This window comes from Poromitra crassiceps, assembly GCF_964638095.1.
Source record: "Poromitra crassiceps genome assembly, chromosome: 7".
Classification (NCBI taxonomy): Eukaryota; Metazoa; Chordata; class Actinopteri; order Beryciformes; family Melamphaidae; genus Poromitra; species Poromitra crassiceps.
In genome coordinates this window covers 41,051,633-41,074,724 of record NC_139628.1, presented here as the reverse complement: position 1 = coordinate 41,074,724, position 23,092 = coordinate 41,051,633, and the positions used below count along the sequence as shown (strand labels likewise).

General features: G+C 44.4%; 1 protein-coding gene across 1 annotated transcript in view; it reads right to left on the bottom strand.

Moving 5' to 3' along the window:
* Positions 1-23,092, bottom strand: part of sema4f (sema domain, immunoglobulin domain (Ig), transmembrane domain (TM) and short cytoplasmic domain, (semaphorin) 4F) — a 78,220-nt gene that overhangs the window by 5,761 nt on the left and 49,367 nt on the right. The window contains exons 2-10 of the mRNA XM_083640485.1: positions 10,967-11,121; positions 10,067-10,126; positions 4,159-4,257; positions 3,750-3,861; positions 3,054-3,173; positions 2,621-2,775; positions 1,491-1,672; positions 1,032-1,173; positions 9-222 (exon numbers count right to left, since the gene is read on the bottom strand). Of these exons, the coding sequence (XP_083496611.1) occupies positions 9-222; positions 1,032-1,173; positions 1,491-1,672; positions 2,621-2,775; positions 3,054-3,173; positions 3,750-3,861; positions 4,159-4,257; positions 10,067-10,126; positions 10,967-11,121 (1,239 nt within the window). The remainder of the gene's footprint in view (positions 1-8; positions 223-1,031; positions 1,174-1,490; positions 1,673-2,620; positions 2,776-3,053; positions 3,174-3,749; positions 3,862-4,158; positions 4,258-10,066; positions 10,127-10,966; positions 11,122-23,092) is intronic.

Genomic DNA, 23,092 nt, shown 5'->3' with positions numbered 1-23,092 from the left:
CTTCTCACCTGTTCCAAGGTGCAGCACTGCTCCTCTGCGCTCCTCCCCGCTCCCTGTGAGCGTCACCGCCAGCTTGGTGTATGTGATCCCCCTGCGGACCAACAGGGGCGCTGCGGTGACACTGTTCTCCATCAGAGGGTGGTCCCTCATGAACGTCAGCACCTTGTCGGGAAGCTTCAGGGACGACTCGAACCCCTCGGCCTTCAGCGCGCTGTTCAGGCACTGGAGAAAGAGGATGGAGGAAGAAAAATAATAAAAGATTAGAGAAGAAAAAGAATGCACTGTTCAGATACTGCCATTTATCAAGTAAAATATAATAAAAAGCATTACTTAAAGCCCCACTCAGTAAGTTTTCCACTGCGCCCTCTGCGTGCATTAGTATCGATAACGATATCGCCGTTCAAAGTCAACAAAACACAGCGCCAGAAGCTCTATGTACATGTTGTGACATCGGGTACTCACCACGTGATGAAATAATAATCCATAGTTCCGTGAAACATAATTTTCGTAGCAAATCCGAATCGAGTTACTTCCTCGTTTTCATGAACGCAGCGCTTCCGCTGTACAGCGCATGCGCGCATGGTTTTCTTTTTTCTTTTTTCTTGCTACGGGACGTGACAGACAAACTGCTTAGTCCCAGTGCTGGCCAATGGAGGGCGGTGTGGGATAAATAAAGACGAGGGTCTCCCTATTAAAAGTCAATCTACCATGTCCTGTGACTAAAAAGCAGTTATATTTCAGTAAAAAATGTCAAAAATCTTACTGATTGGGGCTTTAAAGTAGCAGCAGTGGTACCAGGGGTTATGATGGTAGCATACGCTAGTTTAGTGGTAGAGTACAATCTACAGCAGTTTAGTATTATAGTTTGGTGCAGTGGTTCTCAATCTGTGCCTATGTAGAAATAGAAATATCCCCAGATTTGTGTCTGAGAGACAGAATGTCATTAAATGGGGATATGTGGCTCTAATATGTGTGTGTATTAAATCAGGGGTCTTTAATATGAAAAGGGTTGAGAATCAGTGGTTGAGTACCTGGCCAGGCCTTGGTACGGGGACAGGTTCAGGGTTGATCCAGTTCTCACAGGTCTTCTTCAGCTCTTTAAAGGGACCGTCCATCACTTTACCGATGTCGGACAGACTGAAAACACACACCGCCGACAACTGCTGACTCTCCCTGACAAGCAGACACACACAGAGGGAAGGGGGCAGTGTGAGCTTTACCATGTGCTACATTACCATTACCATTACATTACCATGTGCATCCTATAATCCTGGATGATTCAACATACTACAGTATATGACCCTGAATGGCAAGAAAACCAAAACCTGAATATGAGATGAGACATTATCAAGAGGGCATCTCAATTGACTAGAGACTAGAGACTGACTAGAGACTGACTTTGTCGAGTCTTAGAATGTTTGTTGAGTTTGTCATAATTATGTTCTATCTGATGCGTTAATCTGTCCCTCCTGAGCCCTCCCTCTGCTTACCACTGGGAGGTGAACAGCCCGTAGAAGTGCGTGCTGCTGGGGTCGCCCGGCGCGTGTTGCGTGGTGAAAACGTCCATCAGGATGTTGTAGCGCTGCCCGCTGGCTTTGTCCTCGCACACCAGCTGGGCCTTGAGGAAGGTGGTCCACCGCCGCTGCAGGGTCTTCATCCCTCCCACGTCAGACTGAGCGGACAGGGGGGAGAAGAAGAAATGTCCAGGAATTCACAACAATGTGATCAGAAGATGTGTCAAATCAAGGACTTTCCAGGCCCAATTCCATCAAATTCAAAGACCTAAAACAGCAGAGTTTGAGACACAGATCAAGGTTAATTACGGTTTAGAAAATGAAGGTTGCGCTTCAACAATGGGCTTCTCAGTGGAGTGCCAAACCCAAAATCCAAAATATGTTAAAAAAAAGCTGAAAGGGGCATCTCAGTTTTCAATGTGAAGGAGATCAAAACACTCACATTTCACTTGATTTAGATGTGAGCCAATAAATCAAGTGAAATGTGAGTACATTGAAAACTGAGATGTGCTACCCTTTACCCCCTTTCAGCTTTTTTTGAACAAGGTTCATTACTGTTACAATTACTTCTACATAATTACAATTATTACTGTTTATAACTAGAACTAGCAGGCCTTACTCAGACAAATTAAAAAGACTGGCTTGAATGTGTGACTGAACACTACTCAACTGTGCTGTTAAACCTTTACTAACTTGAAGTAAAATAAATATCAAAAGAAACAAACGTTATGAATGAAAGGATTTCAAGGACCCCTGGGAACCTTGCAAAAGGTTTCTGTGCAGTTTTCACTAATACGAACACAATGAATCCCCCACACATCCTTTTGAAATATAACCAAGCCAGCAACATTTGCTATTGGATTTTTTCTCTCTCAGGGCTAAAATGTGATTCAATTTGATGAAGCCAGCCACAACTAAAAATAATCCTGGCCATCTGGACTTTCCTCCTAGCATACACACATACTGTACATAACCCCCTCCACTGCCACCCACTCACACACCTGCGCGCACACACACGCACAGACACGCACACGCACACGCACACGCACGCACACACACACACACACAGACACACACACACACACAAACAAGTGGTGGTGTGTTACCTTGCAGACCCGGGCCACCCTGGGGACTTTGACCTTGGTGTAGAGGTCATACTCCTTGGCCACCTCCGTGAAGAAGAAGTAGATCTTGTCATCGTCTCCTGCGGGTTTGCCGTCTGCAGGGTGCTCTATGAAGGCTGAGCTCACAAACTCCGGGTCTGTGAAGCACGCACGCACGCACGCACACACGCACGCACACACACACACACACACACACACACACACACACACACACACACACAGGCATTAGCATCACTCAACTTCACTTTACAATCTTGTGAGAGTATGACGATGGCAGAGAAAATGGAAATACGTTAACACTTATGCAAGGGTTTACAAGTGCGTGTGTGTGTGTGTGTGTGTGTGTGTGTGTGTGTGTGTGTGTGTGTGTGTGTGTGTGTGTGTGTGTGTGTGTGTGCGCGTGTGCGTGTCTCACCGCTCAGCCAGTTGATGGATCGCTCGGTGCGGATGCGCTCCTGCTCGGGGCCCGTCGCCCGGGAGATGTCGAACAGCGTTCCCAGGAAGTTACTGGTGGCTGCAGTGTACAGGATACCACCTAGACACGCACAGGAAGCAGGAGAGAGAGAGAGAGAGAAGACAAGGAGACAAAGGTAGACAAAAGTGAGTTTTATTTAATAATGCACATGGTGAAACGCACCAGAACCGAAAGATATCTTATAATAAATATGATCAATACTATGTATTTAAGATTATATAGAAAGACTCAGAAAGAAAATGCTCTTTGCTAGGTAACACAAAAGTAAAAACAAACAAACAAGAAAGTCCAAGGTACTCTTCTCTTCTGGCAAAAGGTTTAAAAGGCTTTATTCATATGGCTCCATGGTGAAGTTATTAAAAACATAAACAAAGCTTGTGCGTGTTAAAATAGAGCTGTGATACAGCCCACGCAGCACAAACAGCCTTCTTCAGGGTGTAGCCCAAACACCTTAGCAGGAATCCAATGAACTCACAGGTGACAAATGCAAACTATGACCACTAGATGGCTGTACAACATCTACGTGCCAACTTTGTCTATGTTTTTAACAATTTCACCATGAAATGTGAATCTGAATAAAGGCTTTCTTATTTTTTAAACAGATTATTGATCACATGTTAGATGGCTTTGACTCACCTGCCATCACAGCTGTGTAATGCTGACTGGGCTCAAAGGGACATTTGCCCTTGCCCGTCTCCATCCTCACCGCGCCGTCCTCTGTCGTCTCCAGGCTGAAGGAGGAGACCTTCTGCAGGACCACAGGAGAGGAGAGGGGGAGATGTTACACGCTCAACTGACAAACCACTGATGTCCATTCACTGCAGCCATCTTGTGACTTATCTTCCTCTAATTGCCCTAAACCATTACTTTAGGGCCGGAAGTAATGGTTTGTGGTCCACATAAGTTTGAAAAATCGTTGCTTCCTTTCAACCTGTTCTCTACAGGTTATCCTACAATTAGGCAGGTTCTCCTCTTTCATAAACCACAGGTAAAACTAGGATTCTATTCGAATCTATTCTATTCTATTGTGGTATGACACACTCACCAGAAAAGCACAGTGGGGGTCGAAGGCGTAGGTGCCGCACACATAGACGCGCCCGTCCCCCAGAAACTCCAGCAGGCGGATGTAGTTGTTGCAGTCCACCTGTAGGGGGAGACAAACACCCAGAGATAAAGACTTGCACATACTGTACTGTACGCATGCAAACAACTCCAGTTCAACTTCATTCATGTCCATCCATCTCTTACACTGTGCGTTATCAATGGTCTGGCTTGCTCTCAGCACCATCGTCTAATGGCCTCTGTCAGTTACAGTAAAAAAGAGGCGAACCTCGAATTGCTTGATGAATTGCCTTTACCCGTATTACACATTGATATTAGATACTCATGTTTTTCTTTTCTCAGATGGTAAAAAAAATCAATGTGAAGGATTTCCTTGCAAAGCACTTTAGGGGGAAAAAATGTTACTTGATAGTCTTTGCCAAATATTTGCCAAAACCCATTACATCCTCTAAATTGCCTGTGTTTTGGAATTTCATTATATAGCTAAAACTGTCAGTGGTCATTTGTAGTTTTACAGGAGCCATCACTTTTTCAGATATTTCAAGTGTTCATTGTATATGTCCATGAACAGAGGCGTTCCATCACCCACCATGTTTCGACCTCTAAGACAGAGAGGATTCTGGGAAGAGTTGGATCATCAATGATTCTGATAAGAAACTGGAGACCCCCACTGCTGGAGACACACGAGACCCACACTGCTGCCAGCAGAGACCACCCATGTTAACTCACACACACGCACACACACACACACACACACACACACACACACACACACACACACACACACACACACACACACACACACACACACACACACACACACACACGTGTCTCTCATCTCTTTCTCAAACAAACACACACACACACACACACACAGACACACAACCATTTCCAGTAGCCTACACAGCTGCTAAAGAAAACACCACTATTATCCCTCATTGGTAACATTGGTGACGTAGGCGGTGATTGGTAACGTTGGTGACGTAGGCGTTTTCGGTACAGGTGTGTGTGTTTGTGTGTATGCGCCTGTTTGTGTGCACCCGTGTGTGTGTCTGTGTGTCTACAGCAAGGCAGGCCTCCTGTCTCCCTGGATGAGCTCCAGGGCTGAGTCACCTCCACCCAAGGGAGCTTATCCTCTCTGATGCCCAGATCATGTCACCCAAATCAGCTTGGCCTCTACCCCCCACCTCCACACACCCCACGTGTGTGTGTGTGTGTGTGTGTGTGTGTGTGTGTGTGTGTGTGCGTGCGTGCGTGCGTGCGTGTGTGAGAGAGAGAGAGAGAGAGAGAGGGGGCTGTCAGACTAGTAACAATAACATCAGCTTAACACAATGGATTAGCTGTTTCATTGGCCATAATAAACCTCAGTCATTCATAATCTGGCATGGGGTGAATCAAATAGCTCTATTCTATTCTATTCTATTCTATTCTATTCCATTCTATTCTATTCCATTCTATTCTATTCTATTCTAGCAATGTCCCTGGCGTTGCCCGGGTTAAATAGGCACAGATGGTTTCAAGGACTTTACAACCTGCCCATGACCTTCCCAGATCATAACGCACCACAGTGCAAAATCAGCCCAATCCGACCCGGGGTGTGGTCCGACCCGGGGTGTGGTCAGGCGTGCATAAAAGATACGCACACAGACACACAGACTTCAACATTATTATTATTATTTTTAACTTGGCAACATTGACAAACGTTCTAAACTTGACAATCATTCTAAATTGCCCCTAGCTTACCTCCTGTTGCAGTGTTTGCTAACACAATATAGCTGCCAGGAAATAAGCTAGGTTTCAAACTGTCCCCTAGCAACACAATTCCGTGAAAAACATCTATACTATAGAGATAGTATCGTCTAAGGTTCCCAAACTTTTCAGACCATGTACCACTGGTCCACTATGCAGCAAAACAAATTTCCTAAGTACCACTTCCCACTGCAGATACCAATATTTCCCCCCCCACAAAATACAATTCACTGATTTAATATGCAAAAGCATCGGAGAGGCTAAAATAACAGGATGCACCCATTATGGAATTCTGGGCCGATACTGATACCGATGTTTAGAATAACAATTTGACCGATGTGCGTGTTTTTTTCTTCTTTCCATTTGCTAGCTAGTTCTCTGACAAACCCTGGAATTCCCTAGCCTGGATGGTACATTCAACACACCATCATGACATCGCCAAATGCCCAGATTTCGTAGGCGCACCTGAATGCATCACAATGTGATCGTTGAATGTCACTTATTTGCTTTCTTGGTGTCCAGTTCATTTCTCTGTGTTTTATTCCGCAAAATTGATGCGACACAACAGATAAACATCGGCCACTGTCATTGGTGAACGCCATTTTATCCGCTGAATGCCGATTCATAGCTTTCAAGGGGCGTTACGTGCTGCCGGGAACGCCCACCTGGCGGTCAAAAAAAAACTTGTTCATTCCGCTGGCAGCCGAGTCGACTAGTTTCTCACGCTGTGTTTGTTCAGCCGTTTGTACACGTCTTTGCGGCCAACATTTCATCAAAGGTAAGCTCAAGTAACGTTACAATAATGATTAAAATACCCCGTTAACATTACGGTACTTGAGCTTACCTTTGATGAAATGTTGGCCGCAAAAACGCGTGTACTTTGATGGTAGAAAAAAAGCCATTTGCCCTCCCCAGCGACTGAACCACGTCTAATCGCCCAAATCCACAAGCTCCTCCTGTCTGAGTTTTCTTTCTCCGACGGGATTCTGTAAAAGCACAAGCCAGGCGTGTCTCCTCGTCAGTTAGTGCAACCGATAGCACAACAGGTATCCGGCATTTTGGCTGAACAAACACAGCGTGAGAAACTAGTCGAGGCGGCCAGCGGAATGAACAAGTTTTTTTTGTTGACCGTCAGGTGGGCGTTCCCACCTGACGGCGTTCCCACCTGACGCTATGAATAGCCCCTTGAAAGCTATGAATAGGCCGATATGGCAGCAAGCAAGGATCTTACATACCACCAAAGTGGGGCCTGAAGCTTAGGACTCACTGGTCTAACCTATTCATACTGAAATGTCAGTGCGTGGGTGAGTGTAACTGAGTGTAATCATGCTCTGTGGTAAAAGCCTCGCTGACTTGAATGCTCACAGTACCTGCTGGAAATAAACTGTCACTCCCACCAAAACTCCTAAAAGCCCTGATGCTGTCTGACACAGAGCAATTTCCTAACAATTACTGAGGACAAGTCTGAGTGCGTGTGTGTGTGTGTGTGTGTGTGTGTGTGTGTGTGTGCGCGTGTGTGTGTGTGTGTGTGTGTGTGTGCGTGTGTGTGTGTGTGTGTGTGTGTGCGTGTGTGTGTGTGTGTGTGTGTGTGTGCGTGTGCGTGTGTGTGTGCAGACGTTTCTTCCCTTCACTTCAAGCTCTCCTCTCACCCCGCCCTCTGTCATTTTCTGTCTCTTTGTCCACTGTCTTTTCTTTCTACCTACCTTCTGCTTCTCTCTAATAGTGTTGTGACAATACCACAGCGAGTAATATCACCGTCAGTCTCAGGTTGGGTCGCTCCTAATATGGGGACAGACTAATGATATGGCAAGAAAGTCACCACCTGTACTATTGCCTTCTATACTCACAATTTGGACATTTTGAAGCATATTTTTCCGTATAATATTACCACTACCTAAACAAGCTGCTGTCTTGGATTGTATATTTAACACTTTTAGATGTTTTTTTTAACAGCCAGTCCAGAGCAATATCTGCTCTGTGAGTGGACAAACAACTGTCCAACCAACAGTTGCCAACACCAAATAATTGTCCCTGAAAAATCAACACCTCTTCATCCTGTGTGTGACGCTGCAGGATATGACATCAGAGGCATTGTCAGCAGTGCTGTCTGTGTAGTCGAGGGCAGAGCCACTTCACTTGCAGATTGACACACCTTTTTAGCCTGGCACGAATGTGAGGTCACATGATCAGGACAGTTTACCAAGCTAGCAGCACTCTATTGTGTAACCCTGTTGTGCACGCACGCACGCACGCACGCGCACGCACGCACGCACGCACGCACGCACGCACGCACACACACACACACACACACACACACACACACACACACACACACACACAGTGTCTCTCTGGGTCAACTTCAAGGTGGTTTCCTGTTGAGTCTATTGTCTTGTCTCTTTAATCAACTCTTTTCTTTGCCTCCCCCTGCAATTCATTTCTCTCCCTCTCTCTCTCTCTGTGCGTCTCTCTGTCCCTCTCTCTGTCCCTCTCTCTCTGTCCCTCTCTACTTATCTATTTGAAACAGCACTCCTCGTCCTTCCTCGCACGCTCCAGTCTATCATTCTCCTCCTCCCTGGTCCCTTCCCTCGCTCCCCCCTTCCTTATTTGTCTTTTTGACTCTCTCTCTCTCTCTCTCTCTCTCTCTCTCTCTCTCTCTCTCTCTCTCTCTACTTGAAGGACCAGCGCTACTTTTTCCACCGCCAATCAATGAAATCATCAGCTGTCGGATTATTAGTGCAAACATCATTGAGATATAACAGCCTTTTCTCCATTCGGGAGCTCTAACACCCATCTGCGGGTTAAAGGGCGTGGAGCTGTGTTGATCTCTGACCTGGTGTGGCATTTTCATTGGTTTTGTACTAATTTTTTCTCTTATGCTAAACCCCCTTTTTTAGCCCAGTATTGGTCCCATATCCTCTACCCATATGAATCATACATGTTCACAAAGACAGTTGAAATGAAAGAATCAGTAAGAGACAATTCAACCACAAAGACTAAATAGCTCTTTTGTAAATGCACTCACTCAAAGTTTCCTATTGTAATCACTGCATAATGAGATGTACAGCTTGAACGTACGGTACGCTCTATTTTAATCAATTGATGGCTCCATAGACCAGTGGTTCTCACATTTCTTCACATGAGGGACCCCTAAACTGACAAAGATTAGACCACGGACCCCCATTTGATAGGATTTTGTCCCACGGTCCCCCATATGATAATAAGATTGATGCTTTTAGATGTTTTATTACAGAAAGTGTATAAAACCCATGACCAAAATAGTCATTGTCTTACTTGTGATCTGCAATTATAGCTCAAATAAATGAGCCCCCTTTTGGCTGGGGACCCCCTGGAACCCCCTCAAGGACCCCTGGGGGTCCCCAGACCCCCATTTGAGAACCACTGCCATAGACAGTTACTGGACATGTGTGACTACCCCCACACCCACACACACACCTACCCACGCGCACACGTACGCACGCACGCACGCACGCACGAACACGCCACTGACGTTGTCTTGGCCTGAGTCCCAGAACTTCTCATCCCAATCCTAACGCCATGGGGTTGTTGTGACTCAGGCTAACATGGAGGACATTGAATGATACTGGATGCATGGCAGAGGCCATTCCTGCAGAGCCTGGATAACATTGTGCTGTCTGAAAGCCTTTGATGTTGAGTCTGAAGGTTTCACAAACACATCCAAGAATGCCAAATAGCACAAACACAGCCATGAGCTCTGATATGTGTGGCTACGGGCTGATATGATACAGGGTCAGTTTGTCTGAGCAGGCTTGTTTCATGTAAAGGTCAATTTGGCAAACTGCATGTATCTCAAATAGACACACTCGTGTGCTTCATTGACAACAGAGGGGACATGGAGCGAAATAGCTAAATACAGTAAATCACTCCAACATCACATTGTGAACATAAGAGAGAAAACATATAGAGAAATATGTGTGTGTTGGTAGCACCTTTCTTACAGCTGGAGCAACCAAATCAATATGCATTACAATCATAACATGTGAAATGGACTCTATGTTGAACTGACTCGGGTGTGGGGGGGAAACACACAGGCACCCCACGCGCACAAACACACGCGCGCACACACACACGCACACGCACACGCACACGCACACACTTCTCACCTCTGTTTTTCCCTTTGCCACACAAGATTTCCTCTTCTCTTCTGGTACAACCCAAGGGATCTGGAGTTAGAGAGAGAGAGAGAGAGAGAGAGAGAGAGAGAGAGAGAGAGAGAGAGGGGGGGGGGGGGGTGGTTTGTGAGAGGGAGTAGGGAGAGAGAAAGACAGATTATGTATTGAGAGGCCATTTGACACTTGCTCATCAATTATTGGTAATTGCTCAGAGCTGTCACAGAGCTGGTCCAAAAACAAACAAGCGATAAACAAACAAACAAACAAACAAACTAAACTTCAATGTGTTAAACCGTTAAATGCAAGTCACGCAGAGTGCTAACCTCCACCAACACTGAGCAACTTCTTGACCCTGCAAACATCCCTTATGATTTGGATTCAAGACCCCTCCTATCCCTGCTAGCTTAACAGTGATGGCTGACGAATGCTGACAAGGAGAATTGATCTATCAACTAGCAACATGTTGCTTTGAATACATTTTCATGACAAAAGTGACACGCTGGTCCCTTTGTGTGAGAGCGTGTTGTATATAGGAGCTTCAAAGTGAACATGCAAATGGCCGGGATGCTCGTTCGGCCAATTAGATTCGCTTAAGCAAATCTGAAGGCGCTCATTAGAGATGAATTGTGTGCATTATGTAAATGTGGCCAATATGCTAACCAATCAGGTTTGGGAAATGCAAAAAGGCTCTTACAGTAAATTAGTTACACAATGGCTTCATAATGACAGACAGACTCAAATTTGATTAATTCAATTCAGAAACACTATTATGGACAGCAGTTGCCCTTTCTTTCTCTCTCTCCATCCTTCTCTCTCTCTCTCTCACACACACACACACACACACACACACACACACACACACACACACACACACACTCCCTCCTTCCTTACAGGGGGTATTTGTCGCTTCAGGTTGTTGGTGTCCACGGCAAATATGGCATCCTTGGCACCCAGGAAGAGCATGCCTGATGAATGGTCCAATAGGAAGGTGCTGAAGTTGGCCACGCCGCTGAAATGCTCCGGGCCCAGCATCATGTAGTCCGACTCTGATGGAAGAAGAGAAGGGAGAGAGAGCAGAGGTTAGTGGTGCTGTTAGGAAACCAATGGAGCCCCACAGGAAGGAAACTGTAGAGACATTGAGATCTCAAATAAAAACGGCCTCATACCGAAACGACACAATGAGTCCATTTCGGTCAAACTGTGTCTGCGACACTTGTAAGACGAGCATTGTATGGCCGGCCGTGGCTTGAGACTTAATTGTGGGATTTTCTAATGGTCATAAAAGGGACTGTGTATAGGAACGCAGTGACAACACAGTCATGAAAGGGGCGGTCAAAGCTACAGATGAACATGAGTGAATTGAATTGAATTCTTTATTTGCACATTTTTTTAAACATAAACAGACAAAACAAAAACAACAAAACAATGTGCCGGTAGAGACATGAAACCCGATGTGAGCTCTTTGGTCCCTACCTCAGAAAACCAATAATAAAAGAATGTAATATAACAGAAACAAGAAAAAGGGAAAAAAACAACAACAGTACAAAAAGAAAAAAGAACCAAAAACGAAAACATACGAGCAATCCCAATTAAAATGAACATGAGTCCAATTCACAGCGAAGGCAAAAAAGCAATAAACTACATAATGCATAATCATGACATATAATCATAAAAAATGCATTAGATTTTTACATAATACATGATGTAATCTCAGTTATCTTTGCAATCTCAAAACGATCACATGACTCAAAATCCCAAAAGCTTTTGGATACCGGACAAAGCGCGGCCTGTGTGTGTGTGTGTGTGTGTGTGTGTTCTCTTGCCACAGCTGCTATCAGGAGAGAGCACAGCTGTGTGTTGGACTTCTTTGGAGTGGCGGTGAGAGAGAGAGAGAGTGAGCGAGAGAGAGAGGGGGGACAGAGAGAGAGAGAGAGAGAGAGAGAGAGGGAGAGAGGGAGAATTTGTGTACATATTTTTGTGCGTGAGGGATTTAGCAGCTTTTTTTGAAGTCCTACAATGCTGACCTTTGTTGACCTTCAACAAAAAAGGCTTTACACTTTCAGAGAAAGAGAGAGGAGAGAGAGAGGTGGGGAGGGAGAGAGAGAGAGAGAAGTGGGGAGGGAGAGAGAGAGAGAGAGAGAGAGAGAGAGAGAGAAGAGATAAGATAGACACATAATTTATGAACATGGAGCCAATAACTTGGTTCCATAGAGATTTATAGTTAATTAAAGGCATGTGTCCATAAAGCGTTTTTCTGCGTGTTTTTGGCGTGGGCAAAAGTGGAGCCTGGAGTGCTTTGTGAGAGGACTGAGAGAAATAAAAGCGGATGATAACGCCACCTGCTGCTAGCTCACTATCCAGCTGGTTAGCAGTAACATCACCTGCTGCTAGCTCACTAGCCAGCTGGTTAGCACTAACATAGTCTCAACGCCAGACCCATGAGGGTTCTTACGCTGATATACTACGTTACTGCATGCTGCAGATCGCTCTCTGGTTTTGGGACACTTTGAAGTGTCAAAGTGAAGGAAGTGAACCGTTCACCTGGCCAGTGATTGGCCAGTGGTGGATTCAGTCTTCCCCAATCTGTAACAACTTTGCGATCAGAGACAGGGAAGGCCCAGCCCATTTTTCAAACCGCTCTCTCATTGGTGCTACGACCTGTTACTCATTCAGTTTCAACCGCCCCTAGACCCGCCCTCAAACCCCAGAAGTGGCTGTGAAGTGGCACAGACTCATTTATGTAGTATGCGGAGCGCAGCGATTCAACGTAATATTTGAGTCTGGGGAGAGACTAGCACTAACATCACCTGCTGCTAGCTCACTAACCAGCTGGTTAGCACTAACATCACCTGCTGCTAGCTCACTAACCAGCTGGTTAGCACTAACATCACCTGCTGCTAGCTCACTAACCAGCTGGTTAGCACTAACATCACCTGCTGCTAGCTCACTAACCAGCTGGTTAGCACCTATCTTTCGGCGAAGACTAAAAACACGCCTTTTCAGGCTCCACCTGGGCCCATCTTGAACTAACATCTCTCTCTTTAAAAAAAAAAACACATTCCTTCTCAAACTACTTTCTACTCTATTCCTTCAAAAAGCTGTAGCTGTTATAGATTGTGTTGCATAGTTGATTTCTGTACTGTTGACAAAATGTGACATCGTAAATCGCTTTGGATAAAAGCGTCTGCCAAATGATGTAATGTAATGTAAAAAACATCAAGTGAAGTTGGCCTTTGTACTTTTTTTTTTATATAAAATGTCATAACTTCAAAATTTGATCCTATTAGGCATTTGTGTGAAATGTTGTCATAATTAGCAGAAATGGCAAAACATGTCTTTTTGTCACACTGACCTTGACCTTTGACCACCAAAATCTAATCAGTTAATCCTTGAGTCCAGCTGGACGTTTGTGCCCAGATTTCAGAAATTCCCTGGAGGCGTTCCTGAGATATTGCATTAACCAGCATGGGACGGACGGACATACAATCCGAAAACATAATGCCTCCAGGCAACGGCTGGCACCGACAGGGAGCATAACAATATAGACTAAAATATATAAATAGATCATATTTCTCGACTAGAGTTAAAGCTATCAACTAGCAATTTAGAAGAAAAACCATATCACTGATTCATTACTTACAGGTGAAACCAATTTTTTACAAACACTATATAGTAAGTAAGTAAAGTGATATGAACCTGTAACACATTCCATCAAAATATATGAAAGAGATGCTCTTTTCATTGAAATCAGAGCAGAGATGGAATTGGGAGGAGTGGATTTTGCCCTTGGACCCATTTGGCAGAGTCAAGATAGGACACTAATCCTGTGTTCACATGGTGTTGGATGTGACTCAGAGAGACATGCCAGCATACTCTGTACTCTGCTAAATAGCCTATGGAGCTAACACGGTGTTTCCCTGTCTGTGCGTCTGTCTTTTTCTCTCAAATCAAAGCACTCTCAATACACTGACATCTGCCCCAAACGGAATCTCTTCAAATGCACACAGACAAACACATTCATAAACACACACGCCCACGCCCCACACACAGACATTTACTCTCCCCCTACTCTCCAACCCCTCTCTCTCTCTCACCGCCCTCCCCCCTCTCGCCGTCCTCCAGACTGCCCCGTCGTCAGTCAGTCTGTCTGTTTCCTGTAACATGTCACATGCATGTCATTTCTCATTCACTAAGAGGCCATCTGTTCAGCTGAAAGCCTGCAGGCGGCAGTGAGCTGGGCTCTGATTGGCTCACAGAAGGACTCCGCTTCCTGAAAATCGTCCAGTCTGGTAAGGCAGATAGATACATGCTGTATGTGGCGAGGGAGAGGGAACGATGCACGACGATGATATCGGCACTTCCTCAGTATCGGCCGATGAAGGCTTTAAAATTAGATATTGATCGGCATCGCCCCGATATGACAGGCCGATATCATCCAAGCCTGTTTGAATCTTAAAGTTTTGTTTGAAAGAAAATACATAACTAAACATATGGCATGTTTTATTGTTTTACATAACCTAAGTTGAAGTAGTTATTCTATACTTATTTTGCCCAGTGAATGTGTAGAAAGCATTGTATCTAGTCTGTATCTGCCAGTGGGCCATCAAGCTAGGAGTAGGCATATTAATGTATTAATCCCACTATGGCAGAGTCTCACTGTTCTCTGAAAATAGGTGTAAAAAAAGGGTATCGGTATCGGTCAAAAGAGTTGCAAAACATCCGATATCGTGCATCCCTCAATAGACGCACACGTGATGGCCGGCCCCTCTGCTGCTTTCACACTCAAGAGTCGTCCCACTTCAAGGAAGTAATCAAATAAACAAGCCCCTCCTTCATCTGCCAATCAAAGCTCAAAGTCTGTTTATCGCCTCTGTCGTTCTGCCAGACGACACACACACACACACACACACACACACACACACACACACACACAGTGCAATGTCAGACATGAGTGCTAGTGACACAGACACCGAAGGCAAGGTCTGAAGAGTTGTCCTTGTAAACTAGTTCTCATTGGCTCTATAGGACATGACCACACACAGACGCACGCGTACACACACACACACACACACACACACACACACACACACACACAGAGTGTCGCCACCCGCTGTGCACCCTAATGTAGAGATGGTTCCTAGAGCTACACCATCTGCCCTTGTCCACACACACACACACACACACACACACACACACCTAACTGAAACATACAAAGGCAAAACACGTGTATGTTACATGGCATATAGAAAGGGACAACATGTGGAGAGATGGCTGAGAAATCAAGTAAAAGAAAAATAAACTATATATATAAAAAAATATATATAAAATAAAATAGACTAGTGCTAACAAGATTAATTGATTATCTGATTGACAGAAAATTAACATTTGTATTTGATAATCATTTCATTATTTCAGTCATTTATGTAAAAAGTAAAAATACTGTACAAAGCATTTGCATACAGCTTTACTTTGGGCTCTGGTAACCTTGATGGGTATTTCTCATTATTCTTGACATTTTATAGATGAAATGGTTAATCAATTAATCTAAAAAAACTAAAAAAGCATCTATAGATGAATCAACAATGAAAACAATCTTTAGCTGCAGCTGAAAAAAGAGAGAGCTAAAAGCGTTGCCTTTCTTGTTGATCATGTCTTTGGTGTATCTTAATTGTTGTGTCTTAATGGTTGTGTCCGTGGCTCTGAAGCACTTGGTGATGTAGCGGTTTGCTAGAAGCTTTCTAAATAAATGTGACTGGACTTGACATGAATGTAAAGTGAAGGCAAGATGTTCCTGTCTGACAGCAGGAGCCTGTAGCTTAGCATGTATCAAATATCACCTTCTGCCTGCGTTGTGTGCACATACATACATGTACATATACACATTCATGTGTGTGTGTGTGTGTGCATGTGTGTGTGCATGTGGCTATCTGATGTGGAACATTATCAAAAGGTCACATGTTAGAACAAAAGCCATCTACTCAAACTGTAATGTCTTTTCCCTCTATATCATCTCTAAAGCAAGCTATGCTGTTAGTGTCCAGTTGATATGATGTAATCGCTGCTTATTGAATTGGTAGGAAAGACGGAGAGTATTCCACTCAGTGTAGCTGCTGCAAAGGTTTATTTGAGTCAAATGGACTTGAAGCAGTAGAACATTTCACACAGGGTCAGCAAAGCATTAAGAGGACATTCATTTATTTGAATGATTTTCTTGCCTTTCTTTTGATCTTTCATCTTTGATTAGATTTATTTGCACCATATACAACATGCAATAAAAACAGACTAAAAGTGACAGCACAGTGCATGGAGAGACAGGAAGCCCTTATATAGAGTCCTCTCCCATGCGATACCCAACACAAAGCAAACAATTCAATTAGTCTGGCTTCTGTGAACAGGCGGGTGTTGGATGGGTAAAGAAGCTGTAGATTAGATTCCCTGCCTACCAACACGAGGGTCGCAGGTTCGAACCCCCGTGTTACGTCCGGCTTGGTCAGGCGTCCATACAGGCACAATTGCCCGTGGGTTAAGGCCGGATTAAGGGTATATGTTCTGGTCGATGCACTAGCGCACCTCCTCTGGTCGGTCAGGGTGCCCGTTCGAGAGGGAGGGGAACTGGGGGGAAATTGCGTGATCCTCCCAAGCGGTGTCAGGTGACAAGAGGAGGGGGGGGGGGGGGGGGTAAATCCTCTCATGGATACAGAAACACTAAGAAATAGAGGAATGACCACGAAAGCGCTTTCTAAACCTTGTGATATGACATGTGTTATTGAGAAGGCAAACCTGATGACCTGATGGATACTGAAAGATCACAACCCCCTGCCCGTAGTATATTTTAGATCGCGACTGGTGTGTGTGTGTGTGTGTGTGTGTGTGTGTATAGATGAATAAGCAGTCCTAAAATACAAAATTCACCCTCTTCTCCCCTGCCATGAATCATTCATTCATTATACATTAAACATGACTGAGAGGCAGCCAGGGAGGGAGAGAGAGAGAGAGAGAGAGTGCGAGTGCACACGTGTTCATGTGTGTGTGTGTGTGTGTGTGTGTGTGTGTGTGTGTGTGTGTGGGTGTGTCCATTAAGGGATTAATATACTAGCTGTTGCTCTGAGGGACCGATCCTGGTCTCTGGCCGCAGGGCATTGTGGGATTGGACCAAGCAGGAAGTGATAAATTATACACCTCCCCCCTTAATCTGTCACTCAAAACTGACGGGATGGAGAGAAGAGATGCAGAGACTGACACTGACACTGACACTGACACACACACACACACACACACACACACACACACACACACACACACACACACACACACACACACACACACACACACACACACACACACACACACACACACACACACACACACACACACACACACACACACACACACACACACAGGCTCCTATGGTGAGACAGGACACAGCTGCATGATCAACAGAGTCTCACACTCTGCAAAAATACACATTTCAGCGTTATCGTCCCCTCAGTCCAGTTCAATGGCCTTTTTCCAGCTGCCGTTTCCTCTAAATTGGTTTGTAGTATTGGGGCGCAGAGGGGATTTTAGGACACAGTCTATACAAGGAATACACATTAGCCTGCTTTCCTGTCAAGTCACCAAATATCATCCATGTGTTGCCGGTAGATCGAACCTGACGCTGCAAGATGGTTTGTTTTCACAGAAGCATCTGGGAATGCGCCTGGCAAAAAAATACCTGGCAAGATCTGTCTATCACGGGGTCACTCTTGCTGCCGTCGCACCTAAAGCCCACCTGTATCTGCCTCTGTCTGAATGCTGATTGGTGTGAAGTGAACCACTGGTGGATTTGTTGTGTGATCATGATTTGATCCATGATCCATGATCCATGATCCAGCTGCCTTGTAAGGTTACAGTAAATATTGATGAAGGACCTTTTAGTAATAAGTTGTTGATAGTTTCCTCATTATTAGAAGTGAAATATCATATATATCTGATGCGTCACTATCTGATGCATTTCTTTAACCAGAAGTCAGTCACTGCTTCTAAAATCAATGTAGGGTCAATCACTGCTCCTACACCCACACGAACACGCGCTAACTCTATTGAAAATGAATGGACTTCTAGCGACTGTTTTATCTGCTGATGCAGTGAAGACATGGTGAAGTCTATTATATCAAATGTACAACACTTAGTTACTTGTGTGTGTGTGTGTGTGTGTGTGTGTGTGTGTGTGTGTGTGTGTGTGTGCGCACACGCGCGTGTGATTGTGTTTGTGGGGTGTGTGTGTGTGAGAGAGAGAGAGTGTCTGTAATGCTTGGTTAACCCCTTATCATTGTTCCTAAGTGGTTCATTGTCTTTGCATTGATTGATGACAGAAGTCAGCTATTCAGGCGTATCCTGTCTCAAGAGCTGAGTGTATTACAGTGTGTGTGTGTGTGTGTGTGTGTATGTGCGTTTTGCGTGCGAGATGCGAGACAGAAAAAATACAACACAATACAATAGGATTTTGAAAAAAGGGGTGGAGAGATAGAAAAAGACCAAGACAGGGAAAGACAATGTGTCTGAAAAGTCATAGCATAAACTAAGGAATCTCTGTCTGTGAGTGAGTGAGTGAGTGAGTGAGTGAGTGAGTGAGTGAGTGAGTGAGTGTGTGTGTGTGTGTGTGTGTGTGTGTGTGTGTTGATTGATAGATTGGTAGATAGCCGATAGGAGCGCAGACACATTTGATTGGCAGCAGAATCAACCAATGCTTCTATGGTTCACACTCAGTTTAGTCTGACTGACTACGTTTACATGCACACAATATTCCACTATTATTCGGGAAATTACAATATTCTGAATTTGTTAAGAGTCATGTAAATAGCATATTCCATGTGCATTTTTCGGAATTTGGCCTTTTTCCGAATTTAGCATTTTCCGATTAAGACGTGGGATATCCCACTATTATTCGGGTTTTAGGAGCATTCTTTGATCATGTACTGTATACAGCGCATTCGGAATATGCATCTCAATCAGGGTTTTTACCGCAGTTTGCGACGCATCTTGCCTGTTTGTGGTCAGCTGATGTGTGCTAGAAGAGACGATATATATAATCATATAAAATCCATCGTCTCTGGCATGTAACAAGAAAAGCCCACATTTCTGATCGGAAGGAGATGAAAAACATGCCTTTTAAACCCAGAGTGGTTTAAAGAGAGAGTGACTCTGGCCTAACATAGCCTACTTTTAATATGAAAAACTTGGATATCAACAGGTTTTTGGATATGCGCAAATATCGCAACGCCAAACTTTTCAGCAGCAAGCGCCTGAAATGGACCAGATGATGCTGGTAAGAATAGAGTCAGGGCTGCTCTGTTTATTCTCAACAGAAAAACTCTGCTGATTCTACCTGCATCTATCTCTCTTCTCTCTCCCTCCCTGACGTGTGTGCGTGTGTGTGCGTGTGTGCGTGTGTGTGTGTGTGCGTGTGTGTGTGTGTGTGTGTAATGTGTCCCTGAGACACACACAAGCCTCCCCTTGTAGTGGTCATGCTCAATTTCAGCCTATTTTGTGCCAGTGAAAGGGGCTCACAAAGGCATCAAGGCATCAAAGCAGTGCACTCTTTAGATGTAGGGAGGGAACAGTGTGCTCCTCATTTATCCTGTTAGCTGAATGCTACAAGAAAGCTGCAACACATCATGTGTGTGTGTGGCGTGTTTTAAGTGCGGCCGGACGCACTCCAGGATGAAAACAGACGGGAATTTCACTCAAGTGTCTGCAGCTGTGGTTTGGTTCATTTACCTCGTAATCACGCAACTGTGAGGAACGTGCAAAGTCGCAAATACCAGTGAGCGGCTGGAACTTATATGGTTTTGCATCCATGTTTAGTCGGGATGGGTATCGTTTAAAAAATAACGATACCCGGTACCAATACCAGTACCCTTGAAGTGACACCGATACCCATTAGAGTACTTCATTTCATTATATCGCCCCCCCCCCCCCTCCCTCTCATGTGAATGGAAGGCACGCTGAACTGCTAACTCCGTCACATACGTACACCACGCTCCACTTCCCCACCACGGACTGTATGGGTTGTAGCTGCTGCGGTAGTGGGCCAATCACACGTGACGTCACATTGAATCAAAGAATGTTTGCGGTGATTGGCAACGAGCAAAACCATACAAATTGGGGTTTTTTTTACTTACAAAAAGGATGGAATGCAGGTATCCTTTGACTAGAGAAGTTTTGATACTTGGTACTGGTCCATAAGTACCAATAGCCAGCCCTAAAAACTACACATTCTTTCCTATTTTCAATCCAATGTGAGGACACGTTTGTTTGTATGAAGTAGCTCTGTTATGAGTGAAGCGTGCTCGGCTGCTGTGTTTCTGCCAGTGTTGGCCTGCTGAAGCAGCCTGTCTCCTACAGTGATGTCATGGTCCATCGTGATGTTTAACTGTGGAAACATTGCGATGCCTAATTGGTTGACATCGTCCAACCTTAATAGGCGCATTAGAGGTTAGCATAAAAAGAACCATAGTCATCCTATAATACATTTGAGCAGGATGCTGTGCTTCAAAACTAGATTTAATATCCATTAGAAATATTACAGTGATGTCATAGGAGATCAAACTTAGCATAGACAAGGACAAGGTCACTTTAAGTCACTACAGAGACACACTATCTAATAAGTCTCAATAGCAGGGGGTTGGGAGGCCTTTCTTTAACCAAGACATGCCTCTGTTTCTTTTTAATTACAATTTTAAAGACACACAGCAAAGTGTACACCCGTATGCCAGTGTGTCTGCAACTTCCATCTAGTCAAATTGAAGACTTTTTTTAAGACCTTTTAATGCCAGTTTAAATGAAATATAAACCCAGTTTATTTTAACATGAAAATGAAAACCCACAGTTCAGAGTAGAGGGGCAGATTGTGCGTGAGTGGGATGACTTCTCGCAAAAAAAAAAAAAAAATGTTTTTAAGACCTCTTAAAATGAATTGGAGACTTCAAGGGAGGCAGATTTTAAACATTTTAAGGCTACACCCTGCATGTGCCATATTTATTTTCATTTTATGGAGGAACTAATGGAAATACTATAGTATAGTTGTTCTGATCAAATTTCAGTTTATAATGCATACAGTGAAAAAAATTGATGATAGGATACGATATGGTGAGATACGATACGGCTTCATCTCTATGGCATGAACATAGGAAGCTCATATACAGTGGCCTGCATATATAATACTGAATATTAAAGGGATATTATTGTGATTTCTATCAGGGGATTTTGTTTTCAATCTTCATTCATCATGACCTTATGCCTGGTTCAGACTACACGAATTCAGCCCGATTTTAGACCGATTTGGTCGTGCGCGACAGATTTTCAGCGTCGGGCCCGAATATGACCGTCGGGGACGACGATCGGCCGTCTTCACCTCTTGTAGTGTGACATAATCAAAGACCAGCGTCGGGACCAGTCGGGACGTCTAGGACGCCTCACGACGCCCTGACGAAAAGACTGGCATGTCAGTCTTTTGGACATGGTTTCGCCTAGTGTGACACCCCGGAAGACAGGTATCAGGTCCTGGGGAGACCGCTCCCCGCTCGATACAGATTTCACCCGCTCGCACTCACCGCTCCGCTCCGCTCAAAAGAATAAAAGAGATAAAAAGGCCAGGGTGTTTTAATTTGCGTTTAAACGCCTGGGCAATGGGCATTGCTCACTACAAATAACATGAGCTCAGCAGAGTCGGCTGCATGTTCGTTTCTCTTCCTTCTCGTCTCGCAGCAGCTGGCAAGAAAATAGTGGGCGTGCACATGAAGTAAGTTGGAGGCTGGAGCGGACATCACAGTGCATCACAGCAGAGCCTGTCACTCATCCAAATAACGTTAATTCTGCAAGGGATATATATAGCACCTGGATTACATACATGTTTCACATAGGGTTGTGTTTGGATTTCAATGTTTTATTTTGCCCAATATTGAAATGTTTTACAATTGCATGTTGTGCTAACATAAACATTATTTCTATCTACCACTTTAGCCTATTTAGGCTGATTTGGTTGATATTTCTTGTCAATGTAGTGGCCTCAATGCATGCTGGGAGATTTCGTTCACAGGTCCGCCTCCCCGACGACCTGTGAACTCGCTGACGACAGCAGACGACGTGATGACGGTGGCATACGATGCTCTGTCGGTGTTAAGCGAGAATACACTTGTAGTGTGGCCAGTCTCCCGACCAAGACATGTCACAAATTTATGGCAGTATGATGGCCTCGTCTGACATGGTGACATCGTGAACGACAAAAAATATCGTGTAGTCTGATCCTGGCATTAGTTCTCACTGTAACTGATCCTGGCAGACTGAAAAACATTACATTTACAGTAGTATATTGACATGAAGACTCCACTGCATTATCATGAGCTGATCTACCAAAACAACATGAAGACTCCACTGCATTACCATGAGCTGATCTACCAAAACAACATGAAGACTCCACTGCATTACCATTAGCTGATCTACCAAAACAACATGAAGACTCAGCATGCATTACCATGAGCTGATCTACCAAAACAACATGAAGACTCCACTGCATTACCATGAGCTGATCTACCAAAACAACATGAAGACTCCACTGCATTACCATGAGCTGATCTACCAAAACAACATGAAGACTCCACTGCATTACCATGTGCTGATCTACCAAAACAACATGAAGACTCCACTGCATTACCATGTGCTGATCTACCAAAACAACATGAAGACTCCACTGCATTACCATGAGTTGATCTACCAAAACAACATGAAGACTCCACTGCATTACCATGTGCTGATCTACCAAAACAACATGAAGACTCCACTGCATGACCATGAGCTGATCTACCAAAACAACATGAAGACTCCACTGCATTACCATGAGCTGATCTACCAAAACAACATGAAGACTCCACTGCATTACCATGTGCTGATCTACCAAAACAACATGAAGACTCCACTGCATTACCATGAGCTGATCTACCAAAACAACATGAAGACTCAGCATGCATTACCATGAGC